The following is a 17,315-nucleotide window of genomic DNA, read 5'->3' on the forward strand; positions in this document are numbered from 1 at the left end:
ATTATAAATGCAAAACAACACCACAGAGGAATCAACGTAAGCTCAGATAATAAACCGTGATATGTCGAGGGAATACAGTGTATGTATATGTGTGTGTGTGTATATATATATATATATATATATACTAGCAGTATCGCCCGGCGTTGCTCGGGTTGTAAGGGAAATAACTATATAAGCATTTTTAGAGAGTTATAGCCAAAAAATAGCAAAAAAATGCATTAAAAATTGAAAAAAAATTAAGGTAAATTTTTTTTTTAAATCGTTGACACATCGTAGATATTTTTAGAGAGTTACTTCCCTTATATAAAAGCGAAAAAAATGCATTAAAATGGAAAAATATGATGGTAAATTTTTTTTAAATCGTAGACTGATCGTAGACGCGCGCTAATACCCAGAAGGGCTCGATATGAATCACGACTATAAGATACCCGCTTTTGGTTAAACTGCACCGCAAAATGTGGGAGTAGTTACGAATCTAAATCGTAGGAGACAGACACACAACTTCACTCTTATATAAAGATGCTTTTTTTTTTCAGTCATAGAGTTAGATTTATGAAGGTCTTCAGTAGAAAATCCTTCGAATTCTGACTCGCTGCTTGATATAATGAAATTCGTATCCATTTTTTGTCAGAATTACAAATTTTGAAAACACAATAGGAACAAATTTCGGAAAAAAATCTCCCATGATTCACGGAATTAAAATTACACTTCGATTTTTGTACAAAACTGTATTTGAAGTGTTTACGAAGTATAATACGTGTTTTCACGAATGTACTAAAGAGATTTACTCTGATATTCTCATTTAAATATGAATAGGTAAATTCGGGCGGTTTGGTAACGAAAGGGTTAAACGGATGCATACATTTATTAATAACTATATATAAGTGTCGTCTGTTTATACATAAACACTGTTTCATACTTTCAGTTTAGTCTTCCTCAAATCACTGTCGCTATTTACTCTCTTCCAAGAACATTTTCACTCACTCTTATCTCTTAGCTTGCCATACATTTTACTCATGTATCTATCAGCGTGATAGACAGAAACAAATATTACATTGCCATCGCCATCGCATTCTATTGTCTACCTATCAACACACACACAGTGAATTAGTTTCATTTTATTCGTTGCACACTGTGTGTGTGTGTGTGCGTTTGCGTGTGCTGTAAACCAGACTAAGAAAAGCATTTGACATACACACCAGAATTAATAATAAATCACGACTATAAGATACCCGGTTTTGGTTAAACTGCACCGCAAAATGTGGGAGTAGTTAGGAATCTAAATCGTAGGAGACAGACACACAACCTCACTTTTATATATAAAGATTTCCTCTATTTACATAATATTGAGGTCTCTTTCTTTCTTTTGTTATCTTACTGTTTTTACCAATACATATATATATATATATAAATATATATATAGTTACAGAGATGTACTTGCATAGCAAGTGACTTGATCTGAGATCGTGTGCTGGAACGAAAACAGTTGCAGCGTTGAAGGTGTTTATAAGCCATTTAAGAAACACACAAAAACCGTTAGATTCACTTCAACATTTAAATTTAATTTGTCAAAATATTTTCGTCGCTTTGAGACCGCGACCTGTTAGTACGATATTTTTGTCAGTGAACAGGTCGCGGTCTCAAAGCGAGGAAAATATTTTGGCAAATTAAATTTAAATGTTGAAGTGAATCTAACGGTTTTTGTGTGTTTCTTAAATGGCTTACAAACACCTTCCACGCTGCAATATATATATACACACATATATATATATGTATGTATGTATGTATGTGTGTATATGTGTATGCATGTATGTGTGTGTGTGTGCGTGTCTGTGCTTGTGATTGTCCTCCACCACTGCTTGACAACGAATGTTGGTTTGTTTACATCCCTGTCACCTAGTGGTTTGACAAAGGAAACAGATAGAATAAGTACAATGCTTACAAAAATAAAACTGGAGTTGATTCATTAAACTACAATTCTTCAAGGCATTGCCCCAGCATGGAAAAAGCAGAAGAATAAAAGAATACATTCTCTGCTTTGGTCTTATGTTGAAGGCATGAGAAAGCTTGAGTTTACATGAGAAGGCCTAACAGACCTGGTAGAAACAGCAGCCAAATCTCCCTCAAATCACACCTTACTGTCTTATGTATGTATATATATATATATGAGCCAATGAGGAGGACCTCTACATGGTAGCTAGACCTGGTAGAAATAGCAGCCAAATTTCCCCCAAATCACACCTTACTGTCTTATCTATGTATATATGTATGTATGAGCCTATGAGGGAGACCCCTACATGGCAGCTAGACATGGTAGAAATAGCAGCCAAATCTCCCTCAAATCACACCTTACTGTCTTATGTATGTATATATATATATTTCTAACATATTTCCAAAAAGTGCATGGCCTAGAGGTTCGGAGGTTGCACTCACAATCTTAAGATCCTGGTTTCAACTCCTGGACTGGGTGGTGCATTTTATTCATGAGCAAAACACGTCATTTCACATTGCCTGAGACCACTCAGCTGTAGATGGATAATCTTACCATGAACCGGCATCATGTTCAGGGGCAATGATATTTTCTCAGTCACCTGTGTACCATGGAAACCAGGTAACCAGCCCAAAGAGTTACTTGTTTTCCCTGGGACACAACACATCATACTCCTACTTCACTTCTACTCATATTGTAAAACGGTCAGAAGTACTGCCTTCCATATGATTAAAAAAAAAAAGGTTCTGCGATCTAGAGGTGATGGGAACACACTTCAATGTATTTCTGCTATGAATCTTACATAAAGCAAAGGCTTGTGACAAAACAACCCAAAAGAATTTAGGGAATTAACCACCCTCTCTTGTGCATAATCATAGCTGGTCAAGCATAAAGGATCACAATCTGGCCAAAGGGCCAACAGTTTCTTATTTCTTTATTGCCCACAAGAGGCTAAACATAGAAGGGACAAACAAGGAAAAGCAAAGGGGTTAAGTCGATTACATCAACCCCAGTGCGTAACTGGTACTTAATTTATCAACCCCGAAAGGATGAAAGGCAAAGTTGACCTCGGCGGAATTTGAACTCAGAACGTAACAGCAGACGAAATATGGCTACGCATTTCGCCCAGCGTGCTAACATTTATGCCAGCTCACTGCCAACAGTTTCTATCACATGCTGAGAATTATCCATGGTCAAAGCATCGAAACTCTACTGGCTCTGTTTAATCAACAGTAAATAGGTACCATGAGTGAAGATCACTACAAAAACATAACTAACTTGTGACCAATTAGCTGGCAGTAATTAAGCTCAAATCGTAATTTCTATGGTCCTTCAGATGTTCTAATTGCACCATTTCCCTACACATTAGTATGTCTCCAAACACTGGACCCTGTTTCAAGGTATTAGATTGTGTCTTCTCTCTTTCCCATCTGGGGGTAACCAGGAATCTTCCCTACATCAAGACACTTGTTTTTGTCCCCCATGTGATATTTTAATAATAATAATAATAATAATAATGAAATTATTGTATACAGTGCTCAGGTGCACCACAACTTGTCAAAAGTGCGTATAAAGCATATGCAGTAATGTACAAATGTCTGGAAAGTGAATAGTGTATGAGTCAGATACATGCTTGCATGTGTATGGAGGGAAGAGAATCAGGTGTAGTGTTGGCGAATCTCAGGAAGCATGGAAGTTTTGAATGATGCAGTGCTCCGACAACTAACAACTGATGCTGGCAGTTTGTTCCATACTTCAGCAACTCTTAGCGTGAAAAAATGTTTCCAAAAGACACGGGAGCTGTGCTGTTTTCTGACTTTGTAAACATGTCCACAGGTGTTAGACGGGTGGAGTTTGAAAAGGTGCTCAGAGTTATCGTTTGTAAGATGGTTAATAATTTTATGGGTGTCTGCCAAGTCAGCTGCCAGACATCGGAATTTCAATGTATCCATGCCCAGGGAAGTAAGGCATAATATTTCATCACCCAGTATAAAGCCACCTTACTCAACACTACATCTCACCTCAGTAGAGGAGAATTGCCTTGACAATTAGAGACCTCACTGGGGCTGGTGTCATGTAAAAAGTACCCTGCACACGCTGTAAAGTTGTTGATGCTAGGAAGGATATCCAACCACAGGAACCCTGCCAAAGCAAACACTGAAGCTTGATGCACTCCCCTCGTTCACCAGTTCCTGTTACATCATCCAATGCATGCCAGCGTGGGGGAAAATGTTAAATGTTGGTGCTTATGAAAAAGCAGTGGAAAGTTGCTCCAAGATTCAAGCCAGAGTACCCTAATCCTCACGGTCAACCAGGCTAATATTGAAACCCAAATTATGATTAGGATACATGTGAAATTTGATGACGGGCACCCATGCTAGAGGGGTGCAAAGAGCACCATACAAGCGTGATTGTTGACAGAGCGGCTAACCGGCTTCCATGCCGGTGACATGTAAAAGGCACCATTTGAGTGTGATCGTTACCAACATCGCCTTTCTGGCACCTGTACCGGTGGCGTGTGTAAAAAGATTCAAGCGAGGTCATTGCCAGTACCGCCTGACTGGCCCCCGTGCCGGTGGCATGTAAACACACCCACTTCACTCTTGGAGTGGTTGGCGTTAGGAAGGGCATCCAGCTGTAGAAACTCTTCCAGATCAAGACTGGAGCCTGGTGCAGCCATATGGTTCGCCAGCCCTCAGTCAAACTGTCCAACCCATGCTAGCATGGAAAGCGGACGTTAAACGATGACGATGATGTGATGACTGGTGAACCAAAGTTTATCCCTCATTAAGATCATTACATAAAGACAGCCACCACTGGTTGAGAGCTTAGCGGCTTACAAGAGATCCCGCTCTAAACAGATTCACTGCAATGTAACAAATGGAACTTACCGAATACTTGGAAGTAAGATGCTGTTGATGCCACCTAGTTTGACATTTATCTTCAGACATAAATTGGAGAGAGTTTGTGGAGATGTACGCGTAACATTCCTGGCCTGGACACATTGAGTAGCAAGACCAAATGTGATATCACCAACACGCTTCACTTCAGCTGAAATCAAAAACAATTTGTGTAAACTGATAAGCTTTTGTCATTTTCAATGCAGTCTTCTTCAATGGTAACTTTCTCTCATACTTTTCTTTTATGAGGACATAGCAACGTGGTTTCTCTTTTAACAGTATAGAGACACAATCACCAAATAAATCAAAGAAGTTATCAAGTACTTCACCCTTCTTACAAACAACACACATCCCTGAAAATCACTACGACAGTCATCTAACACAAATCAACGAAAAGAAGAAATGCTATCAACCTACCATAAACTGGTGTTTTTCCTGGCAGTATGACAACTATCAGTTGTAGTCCTTGGAACTTATTCTTCAAATATGTAAACATTGGGTCCACATGCTCAGGAATGCTGGCATATTTACAGAAGCAGGGCTGGCCACTGATTGGCATGCCAGCATCGTTTGAAATACGCTGTAGTTGTTGTGTAAAACTCCTGTGAAAATCAAATTTAGTTCACTTTTAACAATGAAAAATTTATACAGAATTTTGTTTTGATCTCCGCTCTCCCATTCCACTACCCACAATTCTTTTAAATGCAAAAGTTCATAATGGACGTCACACAATGAAAGCTGTGCTCCAGCATGGCCTTAGTTTATGATGGCTAAAATAAACCCAAAAAGACATGCATTTGCTGACACGCACACACAATACGTTAATATTATTAATTACACTTTCTAATTTTGGCACAAGGTCAATAATTTTGAGGGAAGATTATACTACCCCCTCCAGAGTTCAACAGGTACTTATTTTATCAACCCCAAAAAGATGAATGGCAAAGTCATCTTTGGCAACATTAGAACTCAGAATCTAAAGAACCAAATGCAACATTGCTAAGCATTTTGCCTGGTGCAGTAATAATTCTGCCAATTTGTCACCTTAATAATAATATTCTTTTCTTCTCTGGGCACAAGACCTGAAATTTTGGGGTAAGGGGCCAGTCAATTAGATCAACCCCAGTATGCAACTAGTATATAATCTATCGACCCTGAAAGGACGAAAAGCAAAGTCAACTTCGGCGGAATTTGAATTCACAATGTAAAGAGATGAGATACTGCTATGCATTTCGCCCAGCGTGCGAATGTTTCTGCCAAATCGCTGCCTTTAAAATTATTCTTTTCTACTCTAGGCACAAGGCCTGAAATTTTGGGGGAAGGGGCGCCAGTCAATTAGATCAACCCCAGTATGCAACTGGTACTTAATTTACTAACCCCAAAAGGATGAAAAGCAAAATCGACCTCGGCGGAATTTGAACTCACAACAAAGATAGATGAAATACCTATTTCTTTACTACCCACAAGGGGCTAAACATAGACAGGACAAACAGATTAAGTCGATTATATCGACCCCAGTGCATAACTGGTACTTATTTAATCAACCCCGAAAGGATGACAGGCAAAGTCGACCTCGGCGGAATTTGAACTCAGAACATAGCGGCAGACGAAATACCTATTTCTTTACTACCCACAAGGGGCTAAACACAGAGGGGACAAACAAGGACAAACAAAGGGATTAAGTCAATTACATCGACCCCAGTGCATAACTGGTACTTAATTTATTGACCCCCGAAAGGATGAAAGGCAAAGTCGACCTCAGCGGAATTTGAACTCAGAACGTAACAGCAGACGAAATACGGCTACGCATTTCGCCCGGCATGCTAACGTTTCTGCCAGCTCACCGCCTTTTCAGTTTAAATATATACAATCATATCTTCAAAATCTCAAAGCTACGAGATAATGCATAATTCAAAGCAATATGAATAAATAGGCATTACATTTGGCAGAATAACCTGAATGCTGAAGAATTAAAAGACAACCAGACCGAAGTCTGCTATTTATAATTGTGGAAATAGATGTGAGCAACCAGCATAGAAGTTAATTCAGATATGATACCATCACACTTGTGGAGAGTGATAGGACATGGAAACTTAGTTTTCTTTATCTCATTAAAATAAAATAAATAAATAAATCACTATTAAGGCCCCAAACAGCAACCTCAACAACAAACAAAGAGAATTACCTGAGGGCTTCTTCTTTGACGTTTTTTTGGGCAGCAAAACAAGCAATAGCCCACACTCTGATCTCTATCCCATTGTAAAACTGTTTGGCACGCATATCCCACACACCTTGGTTTGGAACTGCTAATGCTTTCGTCTGAAACCAGGTTATAGCAAAATAGGTGAAATAAATATTTTTTTAAAACGACTACAAAAAAAAAAATTAATAAATTATGAATATGAAGTCAGGAATGGTACAGTGGCTGTGCAGGTGAGATGATGGAATCAAATATATAAGGTTACAAGTTCAAATACTTCTACAGTCAATGTTTTTCATCCTGCCCTCAAACATGTAAGAGGTATATAGTACTGTTTGTCAAAACAGGAACTGGTTCCCAAAATTTCCATCAAGAATTGCTTGGAAATAAGGAATTTCAACCAGTCAATACAGTACCAATCATTCAATATTGTACCAAACATATCCAGCCGTTAGCACAGCATTGTATCTATGAATAAGGCATTTATCTTCCAAGATCAGAAATACACAAATTGCAAATGGACACAATAGTGAACTATAATTCACAACTACAAGCAGCAGGAGTACCATAAAACTGAGGAGTGTTTCATCAGCTAGCAGAGCTGTGTTCAATTCCACCTGCAGGTGGATAAGTCACCCAAAATGGACTGGTGCATTATCCAAGTGGAGATTGGTCTCATCTGTTTAAATGCTACAGGTACCCAAAATAAGCACCAGACTTGTGAGCCATAGGAGTCATAATGAAAAAAAAATCTTTTTTATTTTTATTACTTCTTTAATTTAACAAATTGGAAGAATAAATATAGGTAAAAATCAGTAATGGGGAAAGAGTATAATATGTTCACTTTCTCAGTTGATAGATGCAGTAAGAATAAGAATAATAATAATAATGCCCACCAGGCAGTGGATCTCATGGCTTCTCACCTCAACTGATTGGAAGTGTTATCATGTACATTGTTTTGTCTTGATATAAAAGATGGGCTACAGCAAATATTCTGCTCAATACCACAGATTTGCTTGTCAGTTGTTTGACCATAACCAGTTGAGCATGTCCCTTGGTGGCTGACGATATGTGCATCTCTGATCACGAGCAGAAGTAATGGGAGAGCATCATAGCCATGTGTCGAGAGGGATTCTTTGGGGTTTGAATAATTCACTTCTGGAAAAATGGGTGTTTCATTCAACATCCTGAAACAACCCTTATTCAGGGACCTTTGAGTGGGATGGGCTATTCGACTTGATGAAAATTCTAACTGGGCCCCACCTGCAAGGTCATGCACATATGGTTGTGATGCATGTGCCTGGTGTACCCTTATCAGACAGGTAGTCATGATGGGTATACTGGGCTTCGTATATTTTACCCCAGTGTCACTTTGATGGCAGGCACTGCTCTCTCACTCAATAATAATAATAATAATAATGAGCTGCAACTTACCCGTCCACCATATTGGATTTTGGGTGCATCTATAACACGCCCTTCAACTTCTACCATCTTTGGATTGACCTGAACACCAAATTGCTGCAAATAGGGATCTTCACTGAAGTTTGCTTTAGACACCTAGAGTAAGGAAAGAAGAACATTTTATTACTGATGTCAGGAATTTATAAACTTTTGAGAGAACATGGAATTGGTTCTGGAAGTACATGTAAAGTTGCAAATAACAGCATGTAAATGTGAAGTTGAAAAACCCTTTGGGATAAAAAGGTCAAAGGTTTCTAGTGGGACCGTGAGTGGCTGTGTGGTAAGTAGCTTGCTTATGAACTACATGGTTCCGGGTTCAGTCTCACTGCGTGGCACCTTGGGCAAGTGTCTTCTACTCGTCTCGGGCCGACCAAAGCCTTGTGAGTGGATTTGGTAGATGGAAACTGAAAGAAGCCTGTCGTATATATATATAGGGAAAGTTTACGAAAAAAAACAAAAGACAAAGACAGGTGGTGTACAAAACAAACAGATGTATTAGTATAATGCTCAGGAATAGAAAAAGTCTTTTACGTTTCGAGCCTACGCTCTTCTACAGAAAGGGACACAGAAAAAACAAGGAGAGAATGTGTGTAGTGGCTGACGATCTAGCATGGCGGGCCTTGGGTTCCAACTATTCTCTTGTTGTTACTAAGTGACATGTGAATACTTTCTTTTGCCATTTAGCAATGTGTATATTTTGGTTAAAATATATATATATATATAATATATATATATATATATATATATATATATAATAATTAATAAGGGTGAGAGAATTAGATACTATATCTATTCAACACCAAGTGGCCCAGTGCTTCGAGAAACCTGGATTATTATAATATTTTATTATATATTATAATATTTTATACAAAAATAAATATAAGAGAATGGTCACTATGTGGCTCATTCTAGCACTAGAAAATTGCTAGAATGAGCCACATAGTGACCATTCTCTTATATTTATTTTTATATATATATATATATATATATATATATATATATATATATATATATATATATGTTTGTGTGTCTGTTTTTTCCCCCCAACATCACTTGACAACCGATGCTGGTGTGTTTACGTCCCCGTAACTTAGCAGTCTGGTAAAGAGTCCGATAGAATAAGTACTGGGATCAATTTGCTTGATTAAAAAGGCAGTGCTCCAGCATGGCTACAGTCAAATGACTGAAACAAGTAAAAGAGTATAGAGTTTAAGAACCAATTTCAATACAAAATTATTATTATTATTAACCATTTCAAGTGGTGGAAATCAAAGTAGATAAAGCTATAAATATTAGCATATTAATATTGCGTTATTGAAGGTGCACGGCTCAGTGGTTAGAACATCGGGCTCAGAATCATGAGGTAGTAAGTTCAATTCCTGGACCTGGCTGTGTGTTGTGCTCTTGAGCAAGACACTTTATTCCACATTGTTCCAGTTTACTCAGCCGTAGAAGTGAGTCGCAGTGTTACTGGTGCTAAGCTATATTGGTCTTTGCCTTGCCCTTGGACAACATTGGTGGCGTTACATGGGCAACTGCTGGTCTTTTAAAAACAACCATGCCCAGACTGAAGGGGGTCTTTACCTTAATATCAGGTTAAAAACTCCTTAGATGGAAAATATCAAAGATTACCAACATCTGTAAACATCACAGACTTTCTACCACTGGACCAAAACAATCCTTCAAATGTCTCTATCCATTTTAGGAGTTTTTATTCTTATTCATGAGAATTGTATGCTGTTTATGTCATATTATTATTTATGCACCCTTTTCAAGCCTAGCCAGGCTCATGGGCCCGGTTTCCTGGTTTCTATGCCGTATGTGTTCCCCCCCCCCAGCTGGATGGGATGCCAGTCCATTGCAGCGTTACTCAAGAAATAGGAAGAAAGAGTGAGAGAAAGTTGGGGCAAAAGAGTACAACAGGGGTCGCCACCACACCCTGCTGGAGCCTCATGGAGCTTTAGGTGTTTTCGCTCAATAAATACACACAACACCCAGTCTGGAAATCGAAACCGTGACCCTCCGACCGCGAGTCTGCTGCCCTAACCACTGGGCCATTGCGCCTCCTGAAATTTTAAGAGATGAAATAAATCATCTTTTAATAGTGGAGTTCGAAGCACATAAAGCTATAAATAAATACATGTAAATATCAGGTTGAAAAATCCCTCAGATGGAAAAGTCAAAGGCTGCTCATGGGACTTGAACCCATAATTTCTGTAAACATGACTGATGTTTTACCATTAGACCATGTTTAACAGATGTAGAATCAATGCATGTGTGTGTGGTAGGGTAGTATGAAGCTTGCTTCCAAACCATATTGTTCTGGGTTCAGTCCCACAGCACAGCACTTCATAGCACCAGGCCAACCAAAGTCATCTAAGTGTATTTTGAAAATGGAAACTGAAAGAAGACCATCATATGTGGGGGAGGTGGGGGGGGGGTCTGTTTGTCTTCCCATTGTGTGGTTCTTGTAAATGAGTGTCACTCATTTTCAGTATTGTATTCTGTGAAAACATGTCTGGCCATGGGGAAATATTACGTTCATTGGAAACAGGTGAGGGTTGTGAACAGGAAGAGCATCCAGACGTAGAAAATCTGCCTCAACAAATTGTCTAATCCATGCTAGCATGGAAAAGTGGACATCAAGAAGAAGATGAAGGAGAAGAAGATGATGAAAAAGAAGAAGATGGAAGAAGATGATGAAGAAAATGATGAAGAAGAAGATGGTGATGGTGATGGGTGTGTGTGTGTGTATACATATGTATGTGTGCCTGCTTTATATATGCATGTGTGCCTGCCTATATATGCATGTGTGCCTCAATGTGTATGTATTTGTGGTCCCATTGTCTGGTACAAAAGTACCAGACTTACAAAAAGTACCAAAATCAACTTGATTGTCTAAACCCATCAAGTGAGATTCCAGCATAGCCACAACTCCACGACTGAAACAAACAAATAACAGAAAAGGAAAAGAGAAAAGAAAAATAATTACATACCAAACTGTTGATGTCCCGTTCTCGGTTTGGTGCTGACCGAGCGGTTTCCTGAAATTAATAAGAGAAAATCAGTCAACTGACAAGCAAAACTGGAAAGGGTGTCCCTCTTAGATAATTGTCTAGAAATTGCTACCCATTCACCCAGTCCATTCACCTCTGTATCAATCCTCTTATATTCTTCTTCATGTAATACTAGCACTATGTTTAACAGATGTAGAATCAATGCATGTGTGTGTGGTAGGGTAGTATGAAGCTTGCTTCCAAACCATATTGTTCTGGGTTCAGTCCCACAGCACAGCACTTCATAGCACTATGACCCGGCGTTGCCGGGTCATAGTGCTAGTGCATGCATATACAGCTGCATATGTGCGTGCGCACATACACTCAAGTACTGTCCAAATCACCGACCAATCACATACAGCTAGCTGGCATTCAATTGGAGTATCAGGTTTCGGGCATTTTGATTGGGTTTTGAATAGAAAATTCACAAAAAACGTCACTTGTATTGATTTTTTAATGGCTTTGTAGGGTGACCGGGGAAATGTAAAGATATGCACAACCACCCTTGGACGGTTTTGAATGACCATAGAAAGTGCGAACCCTCTAACTTAAAAATTGTGGATTTGTATAAAGGACACACACACAGACAGACATTTTGCCGTTTATATATATAGAGAGATGAGGGTATGCCCTGCAATGTCTTTATTACCATCTTTGCCCCTTTCCAACTGGAATAACCATGTAATCTCCCTTACAGCAACACACCTGTCCCTGTATCTCTATCATACTTTAGCCTTTCATTACCTGACGTAAAGTCATCTCCCTCAATGCTTATTCCCCCCACCTAACTCAACTGAGGGGTTTTGTTTCATGAGTTAATTGGTGACATCACTGGGGCCAGTGCCAAGTAAAAAGCACCCAGTATACTTTACAAAGTGGTTGACATTAAGAAAGGTAGCCAGATATAGAAATCATGCCAAAACAGACACTGGAACATGGTGCAGTCCTCTGCCTTGCTAACTCCTGTTAAACTGTTCAACCCATGCCTGGATAGAAAATGGACATTAAACAATGATGATAAGGTTTGTGAACTGTTGATGGCTAAATCACCACCATTTAATGTCTGCCTTCCATGCTGGCATGGGTGGAACGGTTTGAGAGAAGCCAGTCAGACAGAAGCCTGCACCAGACTTCTGTGACTGTTATAATTCTTTTATTCTTTCATTTGTTTCAGTCATTTGACTGCAGCCATACTGGAGCACCACCTTTAGTCGAACAAATCGATCCCGGGACTTATTCTTTGTAAGCCTAGTACTTATTCTAGTAGTCTTTTGCTGAACTGCCAAGTTACAGGAACGTAAACACACCAACATCGGTTGTCAAGCGATGGTAAGGGGCCAAACACAGACACACAAACATATACATCCATGTTTGTGTGTGTGTATGTATATACATATATATATATGTGTGTGGGTGTGTGTGTGCAATGGGTTTCTTTCAGTTTCCATCTACCAAATCCAATCACAAGGCTTTGGTTGGCTAGAGTAGAAGACACTTGCCCAAGGTGCCACACAGTGGGACTGAACCCGGAACCATGTGGTTGGGAAGCAATCTTCTTACCACACAGCCACTCCTGCACCACTCCTTGCAGGATTTTTACAACTGGATGCCCTTCCCAACACCAACTGCCCAGCAGAGTGGACTACTGTTGACTACAGCTGGCTATATTGATGGAGTTGTTGGACAGCTACCATTACATCACAACCTGTGTTGGTCTGTTTACATCCCTCGTACCATAGTTGTTCGGCAAAACAGACCTTTAGAAAAAAAAGCACCTCATTTATAAAAAAATAAGTACTGGGTTGATTTGTTTAACTAAAACCCTTCAAAGTAGTGCTCCAGGATGACCACAGCCCTATAATTGAAACAAATAAAAGGTAAGTTTTTCTTGATGTCTATACATGCTCTATGAGTGAAAAAGAGAGTAGCAAGGACATAGTCACACACGTAAAATAAACATGTCTCCACAGACAAATACTTACTTTGATCATGGTGGATGTTTGCATTTCAGTTAATTTTTTTATGCAACGTTGGCCTCCAACAATGTTGCAAACCTGCCATGGAAATAAAAAAAATAATTTGAAGTTAAAATGCTTCGATTAAAAAAAAAAACAATTTACAAAAGTTTAAATTTAATGTAACAAGGGAAAGTACCACTAAAATAGCGTAAGAAATGGAAAAATTCTGTCTGTCTGTCTGTCTGGCAGTGTCTCTGTCTGTCTGTCTGCCTGTCTGCCAATGTCTCTGTCTGCCAGTGTCTCTGTCTGCCTGTCTGCCTGTCTGCCAGTGTCTCTGTCTGTCCGTGTCTGCCTGTCCGTGTCTGCCTGTCCGTGTCTGTCTGTCTGTGTCTGTCTGTCTGTCCGTGTCTCTGTCTGTCTGTCTGTCCGTGTCTCTGTCTGTCTGTCCGTGTCTCTGTCTGTCTGTCCGTGTCTCTGTCTGTCTGTCTGTCTGTCCGTGTTTTGTCTGTCTGTCTGTCTGTCTGTCCGTGTCTCTGTCTGTGTCTGTCTGTCCGTGTTCTGTCTGTCTGTCTGTCTGTCCGTGTCTCTGTCTGTCTGTCTGTCCGTGTCTCTGTCTGTCTGTCTGTCCGTGTCTCTGTCTGTCTGTCTGTCCGTGTCTCTGTCTGTCTGTCTGTCCGTGTTTCTGTCTGTCTGTCTGTCCGTGTTTCTGTCTGTCTGTCTGTCCGTGTTTCTGTCTGTCTGTCTGTCCGTGTTTCTGTCTGTCTGTCTGTCTGTGTTTCTGTCTGTCTGTCTGTCCGTGTTTCTGTCTGTCTGTCTGTCCGTGTTTCTGTCTGTCTGTCTGTCCGTGTCTCTGTCTGTCTGTCTGTCCGTGTCTCTGTCTGTCTGTCTGTCCGTGTCTCTGTCTGTCTGTCTGTCCGTGTCTCTGTCTGTCTGTCTGTCCGTGTCTCTGTCTGTCTGTCTGTCCGTGTCTCTGTCTGTCTGTCTGTCCGTGTCTCTGTCTGTCTGTCTGTCCGTGTCTCTGTCTGTCTGTTGTCTGTCCGTGTCTCTGTCTGTCTGTCTGTCCGTGTCTCTGTCTGTCTGTCTGTCCGTGTCTCTGTCTGTCTGTCTGTCCGTGTCTCTGTCTGTCTGTCTGTTCGTGTCTCTGTCTGTCTGTCTGTCCGTGTCTCTGTCTGTCTGTCTGTCCGTGTCTCTGTCTGTCTGTCTGTCCGTGTCTCTGTCTGTCTGTCTGTCCGTGTCTGTCTGTCTGTCTGTCCGTGTCTCTGTCTGTCTGTCTGTCCGTGTCTCTGTCTGTCTGTCTGTCCGTGTTTCTGTCTGTCTGTCTGTCCGTGTGTCTGTCTGTCTGTCTGTCCGTGTTTCTGTCTGTCTGTCTGTCCGTGTTTCTGTCTGTCTGTCCGTGTTTCTGTCTGTCTGTCCGTGTTTCTGTCTGTCTGTCCGTGTTTCTGTCTGTCTGTCCGTGTTTCTGTCTGTCTGTCCGTGTCTCTGCCTGTCTGTCCGTGTCTCTGTCTGTCTGTCCGTGTCTCTGTCTGTCTGTCCGTGTCTCTGTCTGTCTGTCCGTGTCTCTGTCTGTCTGTCCGTGTCTCTGTCTGTCTGTCCGTGTCTCTGTCTGTCTGTCTGTGTCTCTGTCTGCGTGTGGTCATAGGCATGGCTGTGTGGTTAAGAAGCCTGCTTCTCAACCATGTGCTCTTAGGTTCAGTACCACTGTGAGGCACCTTAGAGAAATATCTTCTACTACAGCCTTGGGTTGACCAAAAGCCTAATGAGTGAACTTGACAGGCAGAAACCTAAAAGGAGCTTGTCGCGCACGTGTGTGCATGTGCACACCTTCATCTAGACATCATATAGCGGTTGTAAATGAGCATTATCATCATACAAGTAATATTGTCTATTTCACCCCCGAGGGTCAACTTTGCCTTTCATCCTTTCAGGGTCAATAAAATAAATACCAGTACTGAGATCGATGTAATCGACTTACCCCTTACCCCGAAATTGCTGGCCTTGTGCCAAAATTTGAAATCAATACTGTCTATTTTCAGTCTTCCACCGAAAAATCCACCTCAACAAATTCTGTCCAACCCAAGCAATTATGGAAAAGTGGATATTAAAACGATGATTATAAAGATTGGTGGAACATAGAAAGCACCAACCAATCGTGGCTGCTGTCAGCCTCCCCTGGCACCTGTGCCAGTGGCACGTAAAAAGCACCCACTACACTCATGGAGTGGTTGGTGTTAGGAAGGGCATCCAGCTGTAGAAACACTGCCAGATCAGACTGGAGCTTAGTTCAGCCTCTTGGCTTCCCAGACCCCGGTCGAACCGTCCAACCCATGCTAGCATGGAAAACGAACGTTAAACGATGATGATGATGATTCTATATATTTTTATATAAATAATCAAAAGGTAAAAAACAATCTCAATAATAGTAAACACAAATGAATTTGGCGCAGGTGTGGCAAGAAGCTTGCTTACCAACCACATAGTTCTGGGTTCAGTCCCACTGCATGGCACCATAGGCAAGTGTTGCCTACTATAGCCTCAAGCCAACCAAAGCCTTGAGTGAATTTGGTAGACAGAAACTGAAAGAAGTTTGAAGTATGCGTATGTGCATCTGTCTGTCTTTTATCAACCCTGATAGGATGAAAGACAAAGTTGACCTCAGTGGAATGTAAAAGTAGAGAAAATGCTGCTGAACATTTTGCCCTACATGCTAACAATTCAAATTTCTATATTGCTCACAGGGGGCTAAACATAGAGGTGACAAACAAGGACAGACAACAGGATTAAGTCGACCTCAGTGCATAACTGGTACTTATTTAATCGACCCCAAAAGGATGAAAGGCAAAGTCGACCTCGGCGGAATTTGAACTCAGAACGTAGCGGCAGATAAAATACTGCTAAGCATTTCACCCCATGTGCTAACGTTACTGCCAGCTCACTGCCTTAGAAAATAATTAACAATTCTGCTACCTTGCTGCCTTAGAAAATAACAATGGTTAGAAATTTTGGGGAAGGGCTGATTACATTGACAACCCCACCCCCCACTATCCCCACCCACCCAATATTTGACTCATATTGATTTTATCAACCTTAAAAGGTTGGAAGGCAAAGTTAACCTCAGCAGAATTTGAACTCAGAATGTGCAAAACCAAAACAAATATCACAAAACATTTTGCCAAGGCAAAAAACCAAAAAAAGTATGAAGAGACAAAAAATTAAAAGGAAAAAAAATAAAGAAAAAAATTTTTAAATATGCAAAAGAGGAAGTAAACAAGGAAAAGGCTTACTTCTAAAGGCAGGTAAGTATGTTTCTGTTCCTGACCGACTTGCAGACAAGGTAAATGCGGATATCTGGAATGAGATACGGGAAAGAAAGGTGAAGAAGAAAGAAAGCAAGTAATTTTCAAGACAGACTTGTGATAATCAGAGAGATACAGACTTTCATGATTAAACACATGCACACACAAAAAAAAAAAACAGGCACCATTTGAGCGTGATCGTTACCAGCATCACCTTACTGGCACTCAAGCCCCATGCTAGTAGGGTGTTAAGAGCACCATCCGAGTGTGATCGTTGGCAGAACAGCTATCTGACCCCCGTACCGGTGGCACGTAAAAGACACCATTTGAGCGTGATCGTTACCAGCATCACCTTACTGGCACCTGTGCTGGTGGCATGTGTAAAAGATTTGAGCTTTTATGTGCCACCAGCACGAGTGCCATTTGCATGACACCTGTATCTACCACGACAGCGATT

General features: G+C 40.5%; 1 protein-coding gene across 3 annotated transcripts in view; it reads right to left on the bottom strand.

The window, feature by feature from the left end:
• The window catches only part of LOC115210337 (protein argonaute-2-like), a 91,877-nt gene that overhangs the window by 24,407 nt on the left and 50,155 nt on the right, over positions 1-17,315 (bottom strand). For all 3 annotated transcript variants that reach the window (XR_004998843.1, XR_004998842.1, XM_029778871.2), the window contains 7 exons: positions 16,847-16,910; positions 13,590-13,661; positions 11,548-11,595; positions 8,525-8,647; positions 7,076-7,209; positions 5,308-5,492; positions 4,882-5,041 (listed from right to left, as the gene is read on the bottom strand). Coding sequence is in view for 1 of the 3 variants with exons in the window: in XM_029778871.2 (XP_029634731.1) it covers positions 4,882-5,041; positions 5,308-5,492; positions 7,076-7,209; positions 8,525-8,647; positions 11,548-11,595; positions 13,590-13,661; positions 16,847-16,910 (786 nt within the window). In the remaining 2 variants the exon portion in view is untranslated. The remainder of the gene's footprint in view (positions 1-4,881; positions 5,042-5,307; positions 5,493-7,075; positions 7,210-8,524; positions 8,648-11,547; positions 11,596-13,589; positions 13,662-16,846; positions 16,911-17,315) is intronic.

Source organism: Octopus sinensis, linkage group LG4, assembly GCF_006345805.1.
Source record: "Octopus sinensis linkage group LG4, ASM634580v1, whole genome shotgun sequence".
Lineage (NCBI taxonomy): Eukaryota > Metazoa > Mollusca > Cephalopoda > Octopoda > Octopodidae > Octopus > Octopus sinensis.